At 39.2% G+C, this 27,305-nt stretch overlaps 1 protein-coding gene across 3 annotated transcripts in view; it reads right to left on the reverse strand.

Moving 5' to 3' along the window:
- Positions 1-27,305, reverse strand: part of arhgap26.S (Rho GTPase activating protein 26 S homeolog) — a 318,698-nt gene that overhangs the window by 93,011 nt on the left and 198,382 nt on the right. For all 3 annotated transcript variants that reach the window (XM_018256176.2, XM_018256175.2, XM_041588729.1), the window contains exon 19: positions 5,952-6,090. In XM_018256176.2, the coding sequence (XP_018111665.1) occupies positions 5,952-6,090 (139 nt within the window). The remainder of the gene's footprint in view (positions 1-5,951; positions 6,091-27,305) is intronic.

The raw sequence follows: 27,305 nt of genomic DNA on the forward strand, positions 1-27,305 counted from the left end.
CAGTTTTTCAAGTAAGATCTTCAGGGGCAGTTCATGAATACATGTTATCTACGTTTCCATTAAATGCTACACACCAGGTGGGGCTTTGCTTATTTGCTTATATACTGTATATATATATATATATATAGATATATATAGATATATATATAGATATATATATATATATATATATATATATATATATATATATATATACAACATTGTTAGATATACACACAAGCAGAAACTCTATTTCCAAACTGTCTATCCTAAAGGAGAGCGAGAGAGCTCTCTCTTTTGTATTTACTGTATATCATGTATTTTTACGGAGCAGCAAGACGCACTACCGGTTTCTAATGTGCAAGAGAGGCAGGGCTGCTGAGCGACGGGCAGTGTTAATCATCAAAACGTTGAGTTACTTAATGTTACTTAATGCACAAAGAGGAATAAATGAAAAAAAAAGAGAGAAACTTCTGATGAGCCAATTTAGAAAGTGTAAAGATAGTTTAGTGCTAACAAGCAAAGTATCTGGGAAGCAATGGGTGCCATTGTACTTGAGAATTATAAGAGCATGAATGAGGTACTCAGTATTGCTTTCTCACTTGCCAGTGGTAATTTCAATAACTGTCACCAGCCAAGACAAAATTCCAGCTTTTTATATTTAAGTAGCAGACAGGCTGTTTCCACGGATAAGCCAAATACAGCCCTTTCAGTGTCCAAACTCCAGTGTTTATGTCCTTGGGGATAACTGAGCACACCATTTAACTGGGCATTTCACTGATATGATGTTATAGCTACTGCAGAATACATGCCTTATTATGAACCTTTAAAAAAAAAATCTATTTTATAGTTGGACATTGCAAGGATTGCTATTAGATGGAGATAATATTCCAGCCATGTGTTATCTCAGATCCAGATTTTACAGTCAAGAAGGAGCTATCATCTGCACATTGCACAGGACCTTTCCTTTGCACATCATGTAGGACAGGGATCCCCAACCTTTTGAACCTGTAAGCAACATTCAGAAGAAAAGGGAGTTGGGGAGCAACATTAGTGCATTAGCGTTGTCCTGGCGAATTTTCGCCTGGCGAAGTATGGTGATGATGGTGAATTTCAGGTTAGTAAATTTGCCCCCATGTAGGAGCTATGCGTTGAAGGCCACCATCTACTTACTATATACCACATACATGTGCGTAGCCAATCAGAATGTCACGCCGGGTAATCTGTAATCCCTGACAAAACACAACAGAATATCTCTAAAGCAAAATCGTGATTTCTGCTTCATGCTGCAAATTTATACTGGGAAAAAAAAAACGATGGCGGCTGTAATTCCCATGGGTGAAGTTTGTGTTGCACAGTTTACTGGTCTCGAAATAGAAACATGAATTTCCAATTATGTTAGAGAGACATTTTGTGTAGACATAAAAAAAAAAACAGCTTAATAAAACCAAGGATTAAGTGATCTCATCACAAACACCTCCTATCTTTCATGTCCAGTAGTCATGTTTAGTGAAATTTGAGTTTATTGATTTACATATGAAATCGCACATTTTGAGTTCAAGTTTATTTTTTGCAGTTTCCAGTAAGCAGAGGCTTGAATCATATGATGTTCACATAGTAATAAATTCCATGGTTCAGACAGGCTAGAACTTAAAGGAAAACTATACCCCCAAAATGAACACTTAAGTAACATAGTTTACACAGTAACGGAACTAGGTGGGCTGTGTAGCCGAGCCCCCCCCTCGTCTGAGCGTTTTCTTTGCTGCTGCAGCGCGCGCAATCTGCTGGGGGTGCGGGCCCTGGTCCAGTTGCACCCCCTGCTCCCCCGGTAGTTACGCCACTGAGTTTACATCATATTAAGTGGCATATTAAAGAATCTTACCAAACTGGTCTATATATTTAAGTAAATATTGCTTTGAGCCACCATTTCGTGATGGTCTCTGTGCTGCCTCAGAGATCACCTGACCAGAAATACTTCAACTGTAACTGGAAGAAGTTTTGAAGCAAAAGACAGAACTCTGTCTGTTAATTGGTTGATGTGACCTAACATGTATTTGTTGGTATGTTTGTGTGCACAGTGAATCATACGATAAACTTGGCTGTAGCAAGCAATGCCAGTCAGCAGCATCAAGGGCAAATAAGGTCTTGAGCTGTATTAAAAGTGGCATAGAGTCACGGGAGGAGGGGTCATTCTTCCACTGTATAGAGCACTGGTAAGGCCCCATCTAGAATATGCCGTACAGTTTTGGTCTCCATCACTCAAACAGGACATTATTGTATTAGAGAGGGTACAGAGAAGGGCAACTAAGCTGGTAAAAGGTATTGAAAATCTTAGCTATGAGGAAAGACTGGCCAAATTGGGGATGTTCACGCTGGAGAAGAGGAGCTTAAGGGGTGATATGATAACTATGTATAAATATATAAGGGGATCATATAATAATCTCTCTAATGCTTTATTTACCAGTAGGTCTTTCCAGCTGACACAAGGTCACCCATTCCGATTAGAAGATTAGAAGAAAAGAGGTTCTACCTACATTTTCGGAAGGGTTTTTTTACAGTGAGAGCTGTGAAGATGTGGAATTCTCTCCCTGAATCAGTGGTACAGGCTGATACATTAGATAGCTTTAAGAAGGGGTTGGATGGTGTTTAGCAAGTGAGGGAATACAGAGTTATGGAAATAGCTCATAGTACAAGTTGATCCAGGGACTGGTCCGATTGCCATTTTGGAGTCAGGAAGGAATTTTTTCCCCCTCTGGGGCAAATTGGAGAGGCTTCAGATGGGTTTTTTTTACTGGATCAACTGGCAGATAGGCAGGTTAAAAAAAGTAAAAAGGCTGAACTTGATGGACGTGTGTCTTTTTTCAACGTTACTTAATATTTTACTATGATTGAAGGGGGGCGGCCCTTATTTTTTAAAATGGCAATTTTCTATTTATGATTACCCAATGGCACATACTACTAGAACAAGTACATTATTATGAAAATAGTTTATTTACATGAAGCAGGGTTTTACATATGAGATGTTTTATGCAAAATCTTTTTTTAGAGACCTACATAGTTTGTGGGGTATAGTTTTACTTTAAAGTAACAGTAACATCAAAAAAGAAAAGTACTTGTATTAAAGTAATACAAACAAAATGTTGCCCTGCACTGGTAAAACTGGTGTGTTTGCTTCAGAAACTCTACTATAGTTTATATAAATAAGCTGCTGTGTAGCAATGGGGGCAGCCATTCAAAGGAGAAAAGGCTCAGGTTACACAGCAGATAGTAGATAAGCTCTGTAGAACATAATGGTGTTATCTGTTATCCACTAGTTAACCTGTACCATTTTACCAGTGCAGGGCAACAATGGGAAGGGCAAGGGGGCACTAGGAGGTGAGTACGCATAGACACTGTTAAGTATTCCACTGCTATCATGTTCCAATGTCATTATTAAAGGAACAGCAACACCAGAAAAAATGCCCCAAACACATTTACGTATAAGTTCTGTTCAGATAATTCTGCCACCATTTTTATAAAAATAAATGTTTGTTTGACAAGGTCTTCAGAGGTAATAAATATGCAGGTTCTAATGCTTGAGTGAACTCAAAAGATGGAATGGGCTTTAAAGGACATAACACCTATTGCCCACAAGGCGATTTTCAGTTCAGAAAAATTTGGTTGGCAGAAAAGAGCCAAAAGCAGAGGATTTGTAACACTTTCCTGCCAGTGAAAAAATGTGAAGGGCATACGAACAAGCTCTTGTGCCATCAAACGAAAGGCAGTGTGGAATTTTAGCTAATTGTTTTTCCACCATGTTATTTTAGTAGATCAAACACACCCCACCAGAACACTTAAAGGGATCCTGTCATCGGAAAACATGTTTTTTTTAAAACGCATCAGTTAATAGTGCTACTCCAGCAGAATTCTGCACTGAAATCCATTTCTCAAAATAGCAAACAGATTTTTTTATATTCAATTTTGAAATCTGACATGGGGCTAGACATTTTGTCAATTTCCCAGCTGCCCCTGGTCGTGAGACTTGTGCCTGCACTTTGGGAGAGAAATGCTTTCTGGCAGGCTGCTGTTTTTACTTCTCAATGTAACTGAATGTGTCTCAGTGGGACATGGGTTTTTCCTATTGAGTGTTGTTCTTAGATCTACCAGGCAGCTGTTATCTTGTGTTAGGGAGCTGCTATCTGGTTACCTTCCCATTGTTCTTTTGTTTGGCTGCTGGGGGGGGGAGGGGAAAGGGGGGGTTAGTTCACTCCAACTTGCAGTACAGCAGTAAAGAGTGATTGAAGTTTATCAGAGCACAAGTCACATGACTTGGGGCAGCTGGGAAATTGACAATATGTCTAGCCCCATGTCAGATTTCAAAATTGAATATAAAAAAAATCTGTTTGCTCTTTTGAGAAATGGATTTCAGTGGGAATTCTGCTGGAGCAGCACTATTAACTGATTCATTTTGGAAAAAAAAAATTTCCCCATCACAGTATCCCTTTAAGATAAGTCCTCTATCAAACACCGCTGTATTTTCAGGCAAGAATGTCTTAAAAGCTCTGGAACCAACACTTTCTAGTCTGTCAAACAGAGAACAACGAAGGGTATTTTGGTGCTGCGGGTTTCAGCTACACATTAAAACCAAGAGCAGATCTTTTTCTGATTTGACCACCTACATTCTGAGTCAAACTGGGCTGATTTGGGCCGTTACAGTAATTTAATCATAATAGGCATCTATGTAGACCTGTTGGTAGAAGACCACATTGTCAAAGTGCCAATGCTGCCCCCACCTGGCAGGATGTTTTTGTCTGCCCAATATTTAGCCAGATATCTTTCAGCAAGGCTGTTGGCATGGGTCTTTACACTGGCAGATAAGCTGTTGACTTGTTTGCAGGAGCCAAATCAGCATCTTATATCTGCCACTATATGACCTGCTTATTTCAGTGATTGAAATGCTCTAAAATGTCATAAGAGGCATGTCCTACATAGGCTGAACTCATTAGTGTCTACAGCAAAAGCACTGCAAGAAAAAATAAATAGGGCTTCTGCTTCAAAGAAATCACTTTTTACATCTATACGACAGATATATAAACCAATATATACATTTAAATTATTGTTTATATTTAGTGTTACTGGCCTTGCTTACTAGATCTATACTATTTATGTTTTCTGTGCAGTTGCATTTTACAAATAAATGGAAACCATCACTTGCCTAGGTAAAAAAAAAAGCTATTTTCTAGTCCCGAATAGCAGCATCTACTACTATGTATAAGGGCCTTCTAGCACTAATGCATACGCTTTAATGCAATATTGTTCAGTTACAGATCAAAAAATTGCACAATACAGGTATAGGACCCGTTATCCGGAAACCCATTATCTGGAAAGCTCCGAATTACTGAATGGCCATCTCCATAGACTCCATTGTAATGAAATAATTAAAATTTTTAAAAACTGATTTCCTTTTTCTCTGTAATAATAAATTGGTACCTGGTACTTGATCCCAACTAAGATATAAATAATCCTTATCGGAAGCAAAACCAGCCTATTGGGCTTTATTTTAATGATTTTCTAATAGACTTAAGGTATCAACATCCAAATTACGGAAAAATCCATTATCTTGAAAACCCCAGGTCCCAAGCAATCTGGATAAAAGGTCCCATACCAGTACTATGACTGTTTCTGAGGACTTTGAATCGAATCAGCCTTATTTTGTTCAATGAATTCTTGAAATTCAAGTTCAAACTTCCTGCTCAGTGTTTAAAATTCAAGAAAATGAATTAATTCATATTTATTCAAGCAAATGTATATGAAAGCAAGGTTTTTTTTAGTGGAAATAACCCCCCACACCAATTGCCAAGCTCACAGGTGGAAAACACAGTCCTATAATTTTTAGGGTTTTTCTTGACCAGTGACAGAAGTATGCAAGTACAGAAATATCAATTGCCACCCATATCTTTGTGCAGGGAAGGAGGGACCACAGACAGACCCACCTTTCTCAGTGGAATGGCTTGTTTGGAAGAGCGTTAAGGGCCTCTCGCTGCAGGAAGGCGGCTTTGAGTCAGTGCTCCTTTTACGAGACAAATGCAGCTGGGAGTTTGTCTGTGGCATCTCCGGAACGGTGGAAAACATCTATAAATAAAATGAGATTGAAAAGGTCAGCTGCTTATGAAACACATAAGAGAAATGGCAGAAAAATCAAATGAAGCCCAGTGTTTGTACAGTAAATTCTCTGTTACGCATTTACTGCCGCAAGCCCAGCAAAGAAAAGACCAAAGGGCAAATAATGCTCCAATGAAAGCTGCTCTCGTGTTTGTATGGTTATGTGCAAACTTGAGAACTTACTCTATCAATGACCACAAGATAGTAGAGTGCTAAAAAGCTCTTAAGGGAATGTTTCAGTATTTTATTATTTCTGAAAGGCTTTGCCTATGAGAAGCCATGTCCTCACACTTAGCACTACTTTCAATTTAAGGATAAATACAACACTTATTTTCGTTTAAGAGATCTATAAAAAGTCTACATAGGAGAAAATTTGCCTTAAATAATTTCTTTTGATTATTGGGATGTGCCTAAAAATCACATGCAAGGTAAGACATAATCCCCAAATGTAATAAAAGGCACTATGTTTTAGGGATGCACCGAATCCAGGATTCAGTTCGGGATTCGGCCTTTTTCAGCAGGATTCTGATTCGGGCGAATCCTTCTGTCCGGCCGAACCGAATCCGAATCCTAATTTGCATATGCAAAAGTAAGTAAAAAATGTTTTCCCCTTCCCACCCCTAATTTGCATATGCAAATTAGGATACGGATTCGGTTCGGTATTCGGCCGAATCCTTAATGAAGGATTCGGGGGTTCGGCCGAATCCAAAATAGTGGATTCGGTGCATCCCTACTATGTTTGCCCAGGAGCAGTAACTCATAGCAACCAATAAGATGTTTGTTTTTTAACAGGTAACCAGTAAGTGCTATCTGCTGATTGGTACTAAGGGTTTCTGCCCCTGGGCAAATGTAGTGCCTTTTATTACATAACCCCCAACATGTATAAACATCACTGTACCCAGTGTCGCACTGGGATGCCAGTGGCTCACCAAAAAACCTTGGACCTTGGGCCCTCTTTCTTAGTCTTTTATATCTACTTACTATACGCTATTCTTCCATTATTACACCTGACACCTTGGCCCACCGGGAGCTTTTCCATTATCCCGGTGGGCCAGTCCGACACTGACTGAACCCTTATTAAACCAGTACCTGTACTATCAGTATGTTTACAGCTGCTAAATAAATAGCCCCAGTAGCGATCCTAGAGGGGGCGGGCCCTGGTGCGTGACACTCAGCCGGGCCCCGCCCCCTCTGTACGGCCGCATTTGTTAGTGGCGCACGGACTGCCGGGGGGCCCTGAGGGGGTGCGGGCCCTGGCCCGCTCGCACCCCCTGCTCCCCCGGTAGTTCCGCCACTGAATAGCCCCTTTAATACAATTCCCCACATATAGATGGGTGGATGGGTGGTTTCTACCCCCCCCTTCAATTTATCTGTTATCTCCTACTATACTGTTTGCCAAACATTAACTGTGTCTACCCATGCTACAGATTTGAGACTATGAGGTGGGAAAAAGCTCCCCTTAAAGGAGAATTCAACCCGTTACTAAAAAAAAAAGCCTTCCCCCCAGCCTAGCTGCCCCCTGGGGAAATGCCCCTAACTTTTGGTGCAGATCCAGGGATCACAGTTCACCGCAGCCATCTTCCGGGTCTTCGGAAAGCTGAGACTGAGACAGGCGCATGCGCAGTTGCGACAACTGCGCATGTGCCGAAATCGACGGAAATTGCCAAAGCACCGGTAGAAGACACGAAAACCCCGGAAAATGGCTGCGGTGAACTGCAATCCCTGAATCTGCACAGAGGGTTAAGTAAAAAGTTAGGGGCATTTCCCCGGGGGGGGGGGGGGGGTCGGGTCTTTTTTTTTAAGTTAACAGTTGAATTCTCCTTTAAGCCAGTACCAGTTTTGCAAGAAAACCAATACAGTATACTGTATATATAGAATATAAAAATCACAATGCAAGGCAATTTAGTACAATCATAGTTACAAGAAAGTGAAGGCCATTTTTTTGTGTTGCTGTCCCTTTTCTGTCCCTTTCAGTAAGTCCTGATAAGTAACTCAGCAGTGTCACACACAGTGGCTCCATTATTCCTTCCAAACTTTCAATTTTGTTTTCTCAAATGGATAAAAAACGACTTTGTAAACGTATCTTTTCTCAGCTTATGCAAAATGACTTCCACGTGATGAATTTGCACCGGGGACACACATGAAGGTGTTTATTTTTGTCCAGTTGAAAACATTCCCGTGCAGTATTCCAATGTGTGTGTGAGACTAATCTCTGCACCTCTACCCTCTGACGGCAATGTTACCTATTTATATACGTTAGTCAGAAGACGCAGCTACTGCCTCGCCAACGTTTGCGTCCATGGCAATGACATAATATAGATGTTATGGGTGCTCTGACATTATCTATGTTTGTTCTGAAATCATTTGACAAGGAAAACGTTTATGTTAGAAACAAAGTGTAGCTTTATTGCTCAGTGATAGCGCAAGACACACACTACAATATTGGCCTTATATTTACTCCAGGGCTCAGTTTTAAAGCAACAAACCATCTATAAGCCATATGTAACTAGCTAAGGAAATGATAAATTATATATGACTCAAAATACATTAGAGCACATTATTAAAGCTACATTAATGAATGTCTAAAATGAGTAGGTGCACATCGGGAACCTTTGAAAAAGTAAAAAAAAAAAAAACATTACTTTTATTTAATTCACTTAAAGGGATACTGTCATGGGAAAAAAATTTTTTTCAAAACGAATCAGTTAATAGTGCTGCTCCAGCAGAATTCTGCGCTGAAATCCATTTCTCAAATTAGCAAACAGATTATTTTATATTTATTTTTTAAATCTGACATGGGGCTAGACATATTGTCAATTTCCCAGCTGCCCTTGGTCATGTGACTTGTGCCTGCACTTTAGGAGAGAAATGCTTTCTGGCAGGCTGCTGTTTTTCCTTCTCAATGTAACTGAATGTGTCTCAGTGGGACATGGGTTTTTACTATTGAGTCCTGTTCTTAGATCTACCAGGCAGCTGTTATCTTGTGTTAGGGAGCTGTTATCTAGTTACCTTCCCATTGTTCTTTTGTTTGGCTGCTGGGGGGGAAAGGGAGGTGGGTGATATCACTCCAACTTGCAGTACAGCAGTAAAAAGTGATGGAAGTTTATCAGAGCACAAGTCACATGACATGGGGCAGCTGGGAAATTGACAATATGTCTAGCCCCATGTCAGATTTCAAAATTGAATATAAAAAAATCTGTTTGCTCTTTTGAGAAATGGATTTCAGTGCAAAATTCTGCTGGAGCAGCACTATTAACTGATTCATTTTGAAAAAAATTGTTTTTCCCATGACAGTATCCCTTTAAACAGCTAAAATTTTGGTCTCCCTCTATGACCTTTATCAAGACCCTGTTCACAATAAAATCACAGACTTAAATAGATAAAGCCATAGACAAGCACCCAATCACGTGCACTTAATCAGGTCATGTGCAAAAATGTTTTGGAAGTGGAGCTTATGGTGAATGGCAACCGTTTGGATTATACCATTTACCGTAAGCCTACTGACAAAAATGTTTTATGACAGTTGTCATCCTGGTCCTATGAAAAAGTCATTACCAATTTCTCAGTTTTGCAGTGTATTGCGGAATAATTCCACTTTGTGGGAGCAACAATTAACCGACATGTGGACTCACTTCAAAGAGAGGGGGTACCCTGACAATGTGTTACATGATGCTCAGGACAAAGCACAAAAAAGATGCCATGGGGCAGGTACACATGAGAAAAGACATTCGAGTATAGTTTTTAGTACCAGATATAATGAATGTACTAGAAGCATGGGGCGATTTGTTAAAAATCAGTGTAAAATTAAATGTGCTGATAAACATTTGGCCAACATTGTCCCTGACCTTCCCAAGATATGCTATAAAAGGGGCATCCATTTGCGTGTCCTTTTGGTTCAGAATGGTCTAGCACATTGATTTGTTAAAAAACAAACACATGCTTGTCGGGAGTCAAACCTGGTTGTTTTCGTTGCCCTAATTGTACCTCCTGCAGATACATGACGCCAGGTCAAACTTTTTTGCATTCGCAATCTGGTAAAAGTTTTTACGATTAGTCATCATCTTAATTGTAGTCCTACCAATTTGATCTATCCAGTTACATGCCTGGTGGGAAAAACTGATCAGTCCCTTAAATTACGGATGGATGCACATCATTCAGCCATAAGTACTGTAATCATGGACGATACTACTAAAGGCAGAGACACACGAGAAGATTCGGGGAGATTTAGCCGCCCGGCGACAAATCGGCTCTTCTTCGGGCAACTAACCTCCCCGAACTGCCTTCCCGCCAGATACAATCTAAATTGCCGGTGGGATGGCACTCTGAGTGCTTCTCCGAAATTGCCCGAAGTTTCCTCTTGAGGCAACTTTGGCCGACTTCGGAAAACGAAGCACCAGCTCTATCCATAGTCCAACACTTGCACCTCAACGCATCCAGAATGCTCCGAATTACGGAAAGGCCGTCTCCCATAGATTCTATTTTATCCAAATAATTCAAAAATTATTTCCTTTTTCTCTGTAATAATAAAACAGTACCTTGTACTTGATCCCAACTAATATAATTAATCCTCATTGGAAATAGAACCAGCTCATTGGGTTTATTTATTGTTTAAATCATTTTCTAGTAGACAAGGTATAAAGATCCAAATTACAGAAAGATCCATTATCTGCAAAACCCCAGGTCCCAAGCATTCTGGATAACAAGCCAATACCTGTATTTAATGTCTGCCCTTAGCATTCTGTCTAGAGTTTTTTTGTATGTCCTCAGCTGCACCGCATTTTGGGTGAACAAGTTATTTTCTTACTTTCAAAATGTAATGTATTTCCTGTAATTAATATGGCTAGGCATATATCAATATTCTTCCTATGTGTTTATCTGCGTGTTTGTATTTGTTCAGTTAGTTTTGGATTGAGCAGAATATAGAATCCTCCAGATGAAATTAATCAAATACCAATTTGCATATTCAGCATCTTAAAAAAAGTCACTTCAGCTATCAGGTGACATAACTTGAGAGGATCCATTTTGGCTAAATCTTGCAGAAAGCCAACTCTGGATCAGTAGCTGCCATATTGTTTTGGGCTGCAAAAACTGTATTGAAACCACTGGATAAGGGTAGAACTACATGGGCGACATCGGTGCATTTCCGGCTGATCCGACTGGCTGCGCCAAAATGCAGGCATCAAATCGGATGCGACGGAGAATAAGATAAGCAATAGCAATGTCAGATGGTATCGCATCGTTTATCCGATACGACAGTTGTCGGATGAACGCTGCGACAAGATCCAACATTTGTATTTCTTCCTTATTCACCGTCGTATCCGATTTGACGCCTGCGTTTTGGCGCAGCTAGTCAATCCGCCGGAAATGCACCAAAGTCGCCCATGTAGTTCTACCCTAAAAGGGTAGAATGTAAGGTAGGTAACACCAACCAATAAACATTATTTCATTTCCCCCTCCAAAAAAACAAAAACAGCTGTACCTGACATTCCTGCCTGAACCTCCACACCTGCTCACTAGAATGTTCCTGTACAGCATTATTCTAGTTGTTCACATTACAAAAGCAATTCATTTAACCTAACATTATAAATACTGAATATAGTGTTTAAGAGGATCAACGATCATTGTATGTTTTATTCATATCCTTCAGCTGGCATGCAAATGAAGTCCCCAATTTATTTGCTAAATTAATGGCACTGGATAAGGAAAACAGCAAATGAAAGGCTCATTTTATCAGCGATTGCCTCAGGTATTCTCCAATGTGCTTTAGGAAAACCATATATCCTCCAGAGCAGACAAGTGGAACATTCGTGCGGATGAGAGGCTGCACTTACAGCTCTGTAATGAAACTCAATGTATTAAAAGGGTTTGGTCAAAATAACGAGCTTAGTTAAAAACAAAAAACAGAAAAGGCATGTCTCCTGATACTCCCTATGTGCCCATATCATTCTGTAATGCTCATGTGTGCTCGGGACAATATCACTGAATGAATGGAAAGTTTATTGCTCAAATTAAAAAAATTGCACAAATTCTGAAAGGAATCTGAACTCTAATATAAAAGTTTTGATTTGAGCAAACTACGAAAATTGCAAAATCTAAATCATCACCTTTGGTTTCTGGTTCTTCAAAAACAATTTAAGAGTTTGGTTTACTGCAAATACTGCAAAAAAGTATTTGCGGTGCATAAGCATAATGGCTGCATTCTTGCAGAGGAAAACATAAAAGTTTAATTCGTACCCATTCTGCCCCTTTGCAAATCATTCAACTTGTGCTCCATTTCCATATATGCAAATCCGAAACCCTTTAATTGTTGGCGGCAGCAGAAACCACCACTTGCTTTACTTATACTGTAGAATTAGACCCACAAATGTACAAACTATGGCACATGACAATTAGGGTTGCCACCTTTTAAAAAAAAAATTACTGGCCACTGGTAGGGGGGGCGGAAAAGAAAGGGACGTGACACAAAAGGGGTGGAGCTGATGAGGAGTGTCACAAAAGGGGGCGGAGCCATGGGAGTCACATCACATAAGGGGCGGGACCACCCAAAGCCGACAAAAATATAAGTTTTCATCGGCGGGCAGGGGATTTTGTAAATGGTATTACAAATTACCGGCAGCTACATTGTCGGTAAATTTGTAATACCGGCCCCGGCCCTGGCAGGTGTTTTACCAGCTAGGCCGGTAAAATACCGGCCGGGTGGCGACCCTAATGACAATGCAGGTGAAGGGAAAATATATCACCCTTTTTGAGCTCATTCAGGTTCGCTGACGTTAAAATGGTGCATAAACACTCTCTGAACTTAAATAATTATAATTTTTTTTACACTGACATTTGTGATTTGTCAATATATTGAAAGAAAACCACAATATTCTGTCTGTGTGCTCGTTGGGACTATTGTTCCACCCCTTAGTCTCACAGTGTAATAAAGCCCCTCCCTTACATTGTTTTATTGCAAAGTGATGGATTCTGGGACTTGAAGTCCCTCTGCTTTTCATAGAAAGTGGTGCACAAATTCTCTGAAAAGCAGAGGGGATCGTATGTCTATGTTGAAAAACATTACATTTGCAGTGAAACCTCAATTGTACATCCTCTGATTTTAAGTTTTTCCTCATGTTACATTGTTTTTTGCGGTCCCACTTACATGTTATACATAATATTTCCCTGATTTTACCATTTCCCAGATTTTACACCGTTTGGTCTCTGAAAAGTTTAGTGTTTATGCACCTTTTGTTCATATAGTGTTGCCACCTTCTAAGATCCATACTGGCTGGGCAGATGCAGGCACAAAAGGGGATGGATTGTGACTAGTGATGGGGAATTAATTTGCCTGCTGCGAATTCGCGAAACTCCTGCGAAAATTCGCCAGCATCAAAAATTTTTGGATGCAAGTCCAAAAAGTCACTTGCGTTAAAATCAGTGCGCATATACACTATTCGGGCGCCCATTGACTAACGCTGGCATCTGTTTTTGAGTTTTTCGACGAAGCAAAATGGGAGAAATTCGCCCATCATTAAAGGAAAACTATACCCCCCAAACAATGTAGGTCTCTATTAAAAGATACTGAGTAAAACAGCTCATGCGTAAAACCCTGCTTCATGTAAATGAACCATTATCATAATAATATACTTTTTTAGTAGTATGTGCCATTGGGTAATCATAAATAGAAAATTGCCATTTTAAAAAATAAGGGCCGCCCCCTGAGATCGTAAGATTCACTGTGCACACATACAAACCCACATGTAAGGTCACATGAGCCAATTAACAGACAGAGTTCTGCCTTTTGCTTCCTCACTTCTTCCTGTTACAGTTAGAGTTGAAGTATTTCTGGTCAGGTGATCTCTGAGGCAGCACAGATAGAATCACGAAATGGTGGTTCAAGGCAAGAGATGTAAAAGGGCAATATTTATGTAAATATATATTCCAGTTTGGTAAGATTCTTTAATATGTCATTCAATTTGATATAAAACTATCTGTTGCTTAAGTATTCGTTTTGGGGCTATAGTTTTCCTTTAATTGTGACATAAATGGGTGGTATTATGATGCCAAAGGGGCGGAGTCACTATGTCAATGGGACTGAGACGCATCCACAAGCGAGGAATCCAAAGAGTATTTGGTGAGTAGAGAAGGATCTGGAGTAGACTGGGCCAGGGTCGGTCTGGACCGGTGGGCCCCCCGGGCCCAGGTCCGCACCAACATGTGGCTATGAATGCCGCAAACCCTTTTATCGGAGGTCGCGGAAGAAAACTGTGTGCTTGCGCAAAAACGCGGCGCCGCAGGCATGTGTACAGGTGCGGCGCCGCAAGCAGAAGCACCAGACGCTGGCACTGCAAGGAGGTCCGGAGGGGGGCCCTGGGGCAGCAGCCCCGGGCCCCCCAGGCCGACACTGGACTGGGCCAAATTGACTAGTTATTACAAATGTACTGGCATGTACTGGTTTTAATTATCCTAGCAACCAGAAAGTGGTTTGAATGAGAGACAGGAATATGAATAGAAGAGGTCTGCATAAAAAGATAATAAACAGTAACAATAATAATGAAATTGTAGCCTCACAGAGCAACAGTTTTTGCCTGCCAGGGTCAGTGACCCTCAATTGAAAGCTGGTAAGAGGCACAAGAGAAAGGCAAATAATTCAAAAACTATAAAAAGCAAATAATGAAAACCAATTGCAAAGTTTCTAGGAATAAGACATTCTATAACTTAAAGTTAACTTAAAGGCGAACCACCCCTTTAATGTGAATGAAGCAAGGTTTGGTGATGTACAGTATACCCGCTGTGACTTTGGGGTCAGCTGGGTTCACCTTATACCTATAATAGTGACTGTATTTATAAAATGGCAATTGCTTTCCATAACCCCGGAAAAGTGATATTTATAATGGTGAATGTGCAAATAGAATTTAAAATAAATGTGAAAATGTCAAATGTAAAAAGAAACTGGCAAAATTCCGACACATTTTCACAAGATTACAAAATTTCGCAAGAAACTTGCACCTTATAGGCAATACATACCAAATGCTGGCTGGACATTCTGTTTTAAGCTACAGACCATAAGCCACACACCTTGGAAGCGGTTGGAGAATCGGAGCTTTCCAAACAACCCTACAAAATGGCAGCTGCTAATTTAATTTGAGAGCCACGATAATGAATTTAATTAGAGCAAGTTATGCAGATCTGTGTAGCTCAGCTACTTCAGCATAACGAACTATGGCCTGTGAGACCTGCTTTTAATTGTGAGTGATATAGGTCAGCTGATACTGGATAGGGCTGTCATTGTGTCTGCCGCTGACAATCTCTGCATTCAATCAGCCCAGACTCGGTGTGCTTTGTGCATGCTAATCCACACTGCTAGCGATTGCAGATGGCTTTTAAGTACAGGATAGTAATAGGCTTAGGCCTTGATTATCACAGTCTCACCGAGGAAATGAGATACATTTTCTCCAAGATGGCAAAAATATAAACCTCCGCAGCAAATTCACACTTCATCTCATTATCTGGGATATTGAATTATGATAATCTAGTTTTTATAATAATATCAGGAAAACAATGAAATCTGAAAAACTTCCGCCAGAAATCCTACAGGCTAAAAAGAACGGAGTTAGATAGGCACATACGTGTATGTATATATATATATATATATATATATATATATATATATATATATATATATATATATATATATATATATATATATATATATATATATATTATTGGATCTGGTCACCCCAAAGCCAAATGTTTAACCCTTTCTTTCAGGGCAGTAACTTTAATGAGTGCCGGACTTTGCCGTAGTCTTGCGCAGTGGTCTTTTTATACAAGGTACCTACAGTCTACATTTTAATGTACTTTAAGGGTTAATGGGTTTTTTCTATGAGGCTTAGCCCGTACTCACATTCTCATTGTGAAGGTCTTACAGCCTTTAGCCAGGCTGGAGTCTGGACCAAGGTGGAAGCAAGATTCTGGCAAGTAGAATTAGTCCCAATATGCGATATCCAAAGGACTTATAAAGTCTCTTAGTCAAATTCAGGCAAAGGTCAGAAAGAGATAGTAGAATAAGCAGCCAGGAAGATCAGTCAAATGAGCAATTTAGGAACCACCCAGGTACCAGCCGAAGCCACATAAAAAAAAATATAAAAAAGCTGAAGAGGAAGTAACACAGGAGAATCCAAGAAAGAAGAAGACTGACAAATTTAAAGGTTTCACTAAACACTAATGCCTTTTTTTTTGTTTTTTAAATCCCTGTCCACCAATGTTTTTTTGTTTTTTTTACTTTATGGTGGGCCACCACTTTTTTTATTTTTTACTTTTATAGGGGGACCTATTAAACTTGGGGGGGCTGGCCACCAGTTTTTTTATTTACGTTTATGGGGGGGCTAACTACCAATGCTTTTTTTTAGTTTTATAGTGGGCTCTGACCACCAGTGTGTTTTTTTGTTTTTTTAACTTGTAAGGGGGGGTAGGCTAGAGCCAATGTCGAATGTTAATATTGGGCTGCATCGATTTATTTATTTATTATTTTTCCAGGGCTGTTTTTTTTTTTTACTCCCAGTCCGGCCCTGCCAGAAACACATAGAATAAGACCTATAATTATGCATTGCACCTGGGTCCTTGGCGATACTTGGCACAAAATCATGGTGTTAGGACATCCTTCCTTATCAAATGTATTTATTGTTATTTGAACGTATACAGTATGACAAATAGCAGTAGAGTAAATCCCACTAGAAGAAGAAACCAGCTTACCCAAAGTGAATAAAATTGCAGTTCAACATGAATTCAAAATAAAATATAATAAATTACAGACCTAACTGTAAATAAATCCACTATTGAGCTTGATATCTATTTCTATCTCTCTCTAATAGACAAAATAAGGAAAGCAATGAGAACCTAATTAAAGAGCATTAAGAGGTGTGAGTGGAGAGCTCTCCAGAGTTATACATACATATCTCAATTAGCTGCTGGTCATCAATAGGGGGCCCATTCACTAAGCTCGAGTGAAGGAATAGAGGAAAATAGAGGAAAAAAACTTCGAATGTTTTTTTTTGGCTACTTCGACCTTCGACTACTACCTTCGACTTCGAATCGAACTAAAATTCGTTTGACTATTCGATAGTCGAAGTACTGTCTCTTTAAAAAAAAAAATTTGACCCCCTAGTTCGCCACCTAAAACTTACCGAGGCCAATGTTAGCCTATGGGGAAGGTCCCCATAGGCTTTACAAGGTTTTTTTGATCAAAGGAATTTAAATGGATTAAAATCCTTCGAATCGTTCGATCGAACGATTATTCCTTCGATCGAACGAATTGCGCTAAATCCTTCGACTTCGATATTTTGAAGTTGAAGGATTTCAATTCGGCAGTGGAATATCGAGGGTTAATTAACCCTCGATATTCAACCCTAGGTAAATGACATCCCGTGGCAGTGCACGATCTACACTTGCGACAGCATTTCCCTCGCTGATAAACCACGTGGCATTCATGGACGCCACCATCTTGGTAGCCACATGGGGGGGAGGGAACTGACACACCAAGAGGCACGCCTCACACTCAGGGGCATATTTATTATGCTTTGTAAAAAAACGGCAGAATAATACACCACACATCACTGTGTAAAAAAACTGCGTAAGATTTTTACATGTTTTTTTCTTATGTGACTTCCGTCGGAACACACATTGTTGCCATTTATTTTACAGGCTATTATCGTGGTTGGTTTTATGGTACCAGTGGGACCAGGGAAAATATCTCATTTTGTGAGCCCCCACAACCAAGAAAGTTGTGGCAAAACTACATATAATAATAAAACAAGGCAGGCAAAAAAGAAATGGCCTGTGTTTACTGAGGTAGATATAAGGCTGATGTGAGTATCCCTAGACCAGATGAAAAATGAGTAGTATAACATTTCTGGGGGATTCTTCAGTTCAGGCCTGGACTGGTAATCTGTGAATTCTGGCAAATGCCAGAAGGGCTGCTATAAGCTCTCTGACACAAGATAATAGCTCCCTGGTAGATATGAAAATGGCACTCAATAGTAAAAATCCAAGTCCCACTACAACTCTTTCAGTTACACTGAGTAGGAGAAACAATAGCTTATCTGAAAATTGTTCCATTGTAAACTGATCAGGCACAATGATCTGAAATTGCTTCCTACACACCAATATTACAATAATAATAATAATATTTTATATAGAAGGCTGAATTATTTGTCATGTAAACAGTGTAATTTAGAAATAAAAAGTACACCATCGAAATCATGACAGAATCCCTTTAACTGCTGGTTGTGTAAACAGATCTTGTATAAACCATGCTGCTTTTATTACAATAAGCTCAAAATATTCTATGTTCTCACAAGGAAGACTTACACAATGACCTATTCATCATGGAACATATATTCTTATATAGAGCATATATGTATCCAAACGGCCTGTAATAAGTCTTTGATTAGTATTACATTAGTCACTGTAGCTCAACTTTGTTTTACATGTCCAATAAAAAAGCATAAGAAGAATTTTTTTTTATCTTTCTTTGTTTATATACTCACATTTCACACTTCTTATGCGAAGCCAAAACTGTCAAGTGGTGTTAAAAGGTTTCGGTTGAGATAGAAATAATGAGTGGGAGTAACTTCCCTTCAAGGAAAACCCTCAAAGAAAATTAAAGGATTATTATATAAAAATATCTACTTTTCAATGACCACATTTACATTTTATATAGTCCAATTTCATTTTTGTGTTACCTCAGATCCAGATTTCATAAAGCAAAGCTATATTTTATATACACACTTACACACACTCATAAGTAATAGGATTTGGTTTCCAGCATTTATTAACCTCTTCATACTTTATTATGTATTCTGCAGTGGTAGAAATGATAAAACCATGCCTGTCCTTATAGAGGGTCATTGAGCCTGTCGTGAATCCAAGTTTATGGCTTTAATTTCCTGAGCTGTCTCTCCCCAGTGCTCCACAGACAACTTTGCTTCCCAAAAAATCAAATGGAAAAAAACCTGAAGATATTCAAGGCATTTAGATCACCACAATGTTCCATTAGATACCTCTGTGCGACAGTGTCCTGACATGACTGAGTTCTTGTTGACTGATAGCAAGGACGTAGATAAAATCCCCCAGCCTATTTAAAACATGTAACTGCCAAAAATAGAAGGATAAACCCTGAAATACTAGAGGGGTCCAACGTCACTTATAAAAAAGAAATACTAGCAGCTTAATTTTTATTGAAGGTAAATACTCTAGCATAGTTTGCTAGAGTTTGGGTTGAGGTCCTGTACTGTATAAAGTGTGGTGGTCCATCATGAGAGCCCATGACTAAGTGCCCTGAGTGGGTGCGAAACGCGTAGGGTGGCTGGAGATGCAAATATACACTTTTAACTTTGTATAAATAAAATATATTTTTTTTAACTATTTTCCTTGGTCCTGTGGATCTGTTTGAGCACCCAGACCACATTTACTATTCGGTGAGTCATTTACAATTTATTCTGGTGCACCACCTTCTTCCCTATTTTTGGTCCGTCATGACACCCAATTACACCAAGGGCCTGAGATTAGTTGTCAGGTGGGGGCTTCATTGTCCCTTTAACCTGTGTAACCTGTGTTGCATTGTATTCTGTTCTTTGTTTACATAGCACCAACATATCATGCAATGCTTTAAAAATTTTACAAAATGTTCATTGCTAACAATAGAAGTGCCCAGAACCCAACCTGTGACCTATCCCACTTACTAGGTAATTGTAGATGGGATCATATTCAACTTAGTGGTCACTCTTCCAACTTTCTTATGGCCAGATCTAAGCTACATTTTAACAGGTCTTCATTTTTTATAGTTTTTGAATTATTTGCCTTCTTCTTTTGACTTTTTACAGTAATTATAAGGGGGTCACTTACTCCAGCAGCTGAAAAACAATTGCTCATCGAGGATACAATTGTATTGTACTTGCTACATTTTATTGCTAATAGTTCTATTCAGGTCCTCTCCTATTCATATTATTATGCAGAGGGGTTATACAAGTTGCTTGTCAGATCAGCAGTATATTTATAATATTTATTCCCATGGAACCAGGAGGGATAAGATTGAGCTTGATGGACGTCCATGAATTGTCAGTATTTTAGCATTTTAATCCAATTCCAAAATATCCATATATAAATAATTTAAAATATTGTGATTACCATGCCATTATCAATATACATAATGCATTTATCATACATCACAATATGTCTTAAAAACAAATATAAAGTCAAGTTTCACACAAAGAGAATTACAGTTGTGTCCCCTCCAAGCCATGTTTGCACTATATTACGCTATTTTCTTTTTCTCTTCAGTATCTTATTTCTCCAATTATGAACTTGTGGGACATAAATGGACCTTACTGGAGAGTCACAGACTGTTTACTCAGCTTATGAACATTTAAAATTTAGAGCACCCTCAAAAACTTTAGGATTTGCTTTTCCAAATTTTAAAATTTGCTTTCATCAGAATTAATTTTGGCAATTAATTATCTAACCGTAACTTGTTTAAGAACCAGGAGAAATATATTAGGTGTGAATGTTGTGTTGCAGAATATATTTTGTTGATCCCCTTTTTTCTTTTTGAGGTTGATAACTATAGACTATATTTAGGTTGCAGACTATGGAACTAGAAAATTGATTAGTTTAACTAATTGCTTTATAGCAACCGATGTAGCCATGTACAACCATAAACTACATTTATATGACATAAAACAGGAAATGAAATTCAAAAGAACAACATTGAATAAAAATATGTTCCAGTTCAAGATAATATAGAATAAAATTAGTGCTCCTGCCCCAACAGCCATTCTAGATTTGAAAAGTGTTATCTATACCATTATGTAAACTATATATACGAGTGAGGGAGAGAATACGTGGGTTTAGAAGAACAAATACAAATGTTTTATACAATCCTTCAATATGTGCTTTATCTTGGATAAGGCTTATGACTAAAAGGTGAGCACAGGATATTGAAAGTTCTGGGACTCAATAAATATATATATATATATATATATATATATATCTCTATCTTAGGGATGCACCGAATCCAGGATTCGGTTTGGTATTCGGCCATTTTCAGCAGGATTCGGATCGGCCGAATCCTTGTGCCTGGCCGAATCGAATCCTTAAAATCATGTGATTTTCATCACAAAACAAGGAAGTAAACATTTTTTTAGCCGCGCACTTATTCCCGTGGAACCAGGAGGGATAAAGTTGAGCTCTAAGCACCATAACTGATAACCTCACTAAGTTTTATGTAACTTGTGTGCATGCTTCAGCTGCAGAGGAGCACAATCAGTGCTAATTCACGTTTTTGGTGTTATATATATCATATTTTCCACTAGTTTATACTTTTATAGACCCACTATATGCTGCTACATGCCATATGTGCATGGCACACTGAAACATGTGCACCTCCTTCCAAACATTTCCCATAGCTAGCTTAAGAACTAATTTTCTTTTTGAAACTGTTCCATTTTGAGTATGTTTGTTTGCTGCTACAGTTCCTTCTTGCTTCTAAATGTAAGCAAGTGTACTGGCATCCACTGCTTCCGATTTCCCTCATACAGAAGGCTGGGTACTGAGAAGACCACAATACAAGTAAAAACTTTTACACAGTTCCTCTTGGTCGATCATGTAGGTTTCCAATGTTAAAGCAAACATTAAAAAAACCTAAAGTTGTTATATGAATTTAAACACTAAAGACAATAGAACTTCGGAGGAGAACTTATATCCTATAATGTTCTCTCTGATAAGCTGTCCCTGCTGAACAGGTGATTTCCCCATAAAAAATTAAACTCAGTGGCAAAGGCATCCGAATTGCAGTTAAGTCATGAGCATAAACGGTGATACTGACTGAAGAAATCCTGAAAAAGCTTCCCTGCACACTATGGTGGAACAGGCATGATCTTTGATACCTCTGTTGGCTAAGTTGTAGAGGCAGCAGAAGCTTTCAAGACATGCTGGCCATCTTTTAATTTCTGGTAACGTGCCATTTGAGGGAGATACTGTATCTGTAAAGCCAGTATGAAGGATATGCCTATACCTCCCAAAGTCACAAATAATTCCTCATCCTAGTGACATTCTGTTTGCTGTCAAAAGATTTTTCATATTACTTAGAAAGGCATGCTTGCTGCTCCATTAAAGATGTAGCATCACAGACAGGTTCACTATTATCCATGGGTGTCCGCAGAAGGGGGTAAAAGGGGGCAGTTGCCCCACCCTGACTTCTACAGCTAGTTCCAAGCAATTGTTTGTAAATTTAATTCCCAACAATACAAAATGTTTTTTAAAACCACAAGCCTTAATTAGGTTATTTTTGCATGATCGGAAATAGGTTCATCTTCAGTGGGATGCTACCCTGATATTACAGGTATGGGACCTGTTATACAGAATGCTTGGGGATTTCCAGATAACAAATCTCTCCATAATTTGGCTTTTCATACCCTAAGTCTAATAGCAAATCATGTAAACATTAAATAAACCCAATAAGATGGTTTTGCCTCCAATAAGGATTAATTATATCATAGTTGGGGTCAAGTGCAAGCTACTGTTTTATTATTACAGAGAAAAAGGAATTTAAAAAAAAAAAAGTCTATGAGAGTCTATGGGAGATGGCCTTCCCGAAATTCAGAGCTTCAGAGCAAATAACGGATCCCATACCTGTCGCTTACTTGCCCCCATTTGGAAAATTTTCTGCAGACACGCATGCTATATGTATGTATTTATATGTTATTACCAGAGGGCTGGCATTGTGCCTTTTTGTGTGAGTTCTAAGAACTTCACATGTCTGGTGGCCAGATACAGATATCCCGTAGAGATAAGATAACCTAGCACCATGACACTTGCATCTCAGGAATACATTTCTAACAAATCATGTAATTATATGGGAAACTATTTTGTTTTGCCCACATACACTGGTATTTGAAACCCACATTGTTCCTAAATGACCTCAGAAAAAAATCATCCAAGGCTTATCAAGTGTGAGAGAGTAGATCCATTGCTAATAATAGTACTGGGAACACTGGGCCTGGATGTACGATTTCATCAATGTGCTCTTAACACTATTCCTGGCTGCTCTGGGTTCCGTAAAAAGATTGAAAAGGTGGCCAAACAGTCCGAACGATCTATAGCCGACTTTAATTCACTCTCCCCTTTCCTGATGAAATGAAAAACCACTGATTGATTGGCAGTCAGACCTATATGAACTTCCTGCACACCTCCTATTGACTCATTTCAGATTTATTTGCCTTAAAATGCAAGTTCAAGTTCCCTACAATCAATAAGGAACTTTTAAGCTGATGCCTCTGTATCTTTAGATCTTTCCTCAGCAAAGCCTTAAAAAAAACAACAACATTTCTTGGCAGAATATGTGCATAAATGTGCAGTCTTAATAAAAAGCTTTTGCCCTAATTACACAGTACTTGATTAATGCCTTTATTTTTTATCTTTTTTTGTCCCTGACAATCCAACTAGCATTGTCCAATGATACACCAAGTCATGTTGCTGCACAGCTTAAACTGCAAAGAAACTGAGTGGGGGCCCGGCAGTGCTAAACTTTTCCAAAGAGCCGGGTCCCCCTTGACAGCACCGAAGCCGTGCCGCCCTTCCGAAGTCCCAAACTGCCAAAAAGCCGAAGAGGCAAAAAGACCCGAAGCCACGAAAAGACCCGAAGCTGAAGTCCCGAAGTGGCAAAAAAAACCGAAGTCCCGAAAATAGCCGAAGCAGAAGTGCCAAATCGGCAAAAAGACCGGAAGTCACGAAAAACTGCCGAAGAGGCGAAAAGACCCGAAATTGAAGTCCTGAAGCGTTGAAAAGAGCCAATGTCACAAAAACAGCCGAAATTTAAGTCCTGAAGCAGAGAAAAGCCCCAATGTCAGGAAAGGAGGCGAAGTTGAAGTTCTAAAGCCACGAGTTCAATTCTACTGAACACCAATGTGTGTTTTTTTTGTTTATCCCCTGGCCACCAATGTATTATTTTAATACTCTATAGCCCCCTGCCAACAATGTTTTTTTTTAAATATTCTCTGGGGCCCCAATTTTTTTTTTCACTTGTAAGGGGGGCCCTGGCACCAATGTTTTTTTTAATTTGTAGGGGGACCCTGACCACCAATTTTTTTTTAAAAAAACTTTTATGGGAGGGCCCTGGAACCACAGTTTTTTTTTTTTAACTTATAAGGGGGCCCTGACCATCAATAGCTTTTTATAACTTGTGTGTGTGTGGGTGGGGGGGAGGGGGTTACCTATTTTAGTGCTGATGTCTGTATGGTCTTTAAAATGTAGTGTGGAGTGGGTGAGACCTGGGGGCCGGGGCCCTGAAAATGTTGTTGTATGGGGCCCCGTGATTTCTAATGGCGACCCTGAATAGAAATATAAATACATTTTTTATATGAGGAAAACAAACATCATTTCTTATCACTAATATCTACTGAATACGCAAACTACCCTTGAAGGTGTACTGATATATATCAGCGGGTCTACAGCGGCTCCCTTAAGGTACCTGACCTTATTTAACTGTTTTGTATGCATTGGTTTTGCAAGTGTAGTTACCTTCAAATGTAAGATAAAATAAACACACACAAATCTTCCACAAGGCTTTTGTTTTGAGCACTTACGAGCATGGCAATATCACAAAAACAATTTCATTGTGATTTAGATCAGGAATGCAGAACATAAAGTTTGATGTTTTATAAGGGTTACACTGTTTTACTGTAGATCCTTTTAACATATAACTATCGCATTACTGACTAGAGTCCTGCGCAGTCCATTTTTTGGAACCCGCCCCCAACCCGTACCCGCAACCCGCATTCTTACCCGCTTGGACCTGCTACCCGACCTGCAAGTACCTTATCAAATATAATGGACCCGCACTCCGCTGACCATCAAGATTCAGGAAGTGCTGTCATTGTAAACTGTAAGTGACATCATCGTAAGTAGGCGTGATCAGAAAAAAGGAGTAAAAATCGCTATTGAGAAGACCCGCGACCCGACCTGCAGAACTGCCGACCCGCGTCTATTCCCGCACCCTGGAAACTCTACCTGCAACCCGCAGGGTACCACAGGTTTTTGCGGGTAACACCCGCGGGTGCCCGACTCGCTGCAGGACTTCTGACTACCCCCCATAATAAGAAAAATAGATGTAAAAAGCTCTGTGTCAAAAAATTTCCCTTTATGCACAAAAGTAATCTTAATCATTTCAGCACGAGAACATGTTAATAATTCCTTTATCCCTCTGCTTGTAGCATTTAATACAGTCTTTTATACACAATAAATCTTTGGCTTATTTTCTTAGTGGATTTCCTAGAAGCAGGTCCAGAGTCAAAGATTGGTAGCCCCAATCAATCATGTATAACCTGAATCCCACAAGATATACTACGGCTTATACTACCCTTTCACATTTGGCACTTTTATCCACAATTCAACTCTTTATGGGCATTACTGGTGTTTAAACCCCAGGGCCAATACCCATTTTCTCCTACCTTTAAACTAGTCCTGCTGAGAACAAAAAAAAATTCTATGTATAGTGTATTTGAGAATTTGCGCCATTAATGAAACACAGTGTAATCACAGCTAAGCTATTTGTACGGCTTAAAAATAAGCCAGTACTACATTTAATAAGAGTTGAATTATTAACCAACAGTAAATTATGTTGGCAAAGTCTACCATCTGCCAAGTCTTGGCCAGAACAGACAGATGGGACAATTTCCTGTGGGTCACAGACTGCTACTTTGCTTATACTGTGTTAAAGGTAGATCTAAAAAGTTTGGTTTTATGTAAGGAATGTAATATTACTTCTTCTGTTACATTTAAGAGGCACTGCTGAATGGCAGTCGGACTTTAAATGTTGGATATGTTTTACATTGCAATATATTTGACTCTTTGACCAAGAAGACATTACGTAGTTAAGTTGGTAGGGTTCATTTACTAATAGAGGCAATGCGCTGTCCGACACCACTTATGGGATCTCCAGAATGGAGAACTGGTAGGTGCCCATAGACCTTGCCATTTGAGGGGCATGAAGGTATATGTCCCATGCACACCATATGCACCTTTTCTACCCTTGAAAATTATCTGCAGGTTCAAGACGCCAATACAAGGCTGTACTTAACATGTGATCAAATAAACGCCCCCTATCACAACATTGAGCTGTTCCTTGTGCTGGATTTTTACTTAGTGAAAAGTGTAGCCTACAAGTGCTTTATGTATGTGCCCGTCTGTAATTATTAAAACCCATTTTGTCTCTTACAAACAATACCCCGCTTTTCCGTGACTTACCTCTTTTCCGTGACAGTTTACCATTTACTGATGCAGTCGCTATAACAGGGAACCCTATGAGGGACTCATTTCATGTGTATCATGTTTATCTATCAGCAAGGCAATAGAACTAAAACACATTTATAACAACAATGTAACAAGAACTAAACGAATAACAAGAACAATGTCACAAGAGCATTAATTTACATCAAATAGTTAATAGTCATTCAAGGGGTAGTTCACCTTTATATTAAAGGGATCCTGTCATCGGAAAATGTTTTTTTCAAAACGCATCAGTTAATAGTGCTACTCCAGCAGAATTCTGCAATGAAATCCATTTCTCAAAAGAGCAAACAGATTTTTTTATATTCGATTTTGAAATCTGACATGGGGCTAGACATTTTGACAATTTCCCAGCTGCACCAGGTCATGTGACTTGTGCCTGCACTTTAGGAGAGAAATGCTTTCTGGCAGGCTACTGTTTTTCCTTCTCAATGTAACTGAATGTGTCTCAGTGGGACATGGGTTTTTACTATTGAGTGTTGTTCTTAGATCTACCAGGCAGCTGTTATCTTGTGTTAGGGAGCTGCTATCTGGTTACCTTCCCATTGTTCTTTTGTTTGGCTGCTGGGGGGGGAAGGGAGGGGGGTCATATCACTCCAACTTGCAGTACAGCAGTAAAGAGTGATTTAATTTATCAGAGCACAAGTCACATGATTTGGGGCAGCTGGGAAATTGACAAAATGTCTAGCCCCATGTCAGATTTCAAAATTGAATATAAAAAAATCTGTTTGCTCTTTTGCAAAATGGATTTTAGTGCAGAATTCTGCTGGAGCAGCACTATTAACTGATTCATTTTGGAAAAAATTTTTTTCCCATGACAGTATCCCTTTAACTTATAGTATGTTACAGAATGCCCTATGCTT

The sequence above is a fragment of the Xenopus laevis genome, chromosome 3S (genome assembly GCF_017654675.1).
Source record: "Xenopus laevis strain J_2021 chromosome 3S, Xenopus_laevis_v10.1, whole genome shotgun sequence".
NCBI classification, from domain to species: domain Eukaryota; kingdom Metazoa; phylum Chordata; class Amphibia; order Anura; family Pipidae; genus Xenopus; species Xenopus laevis.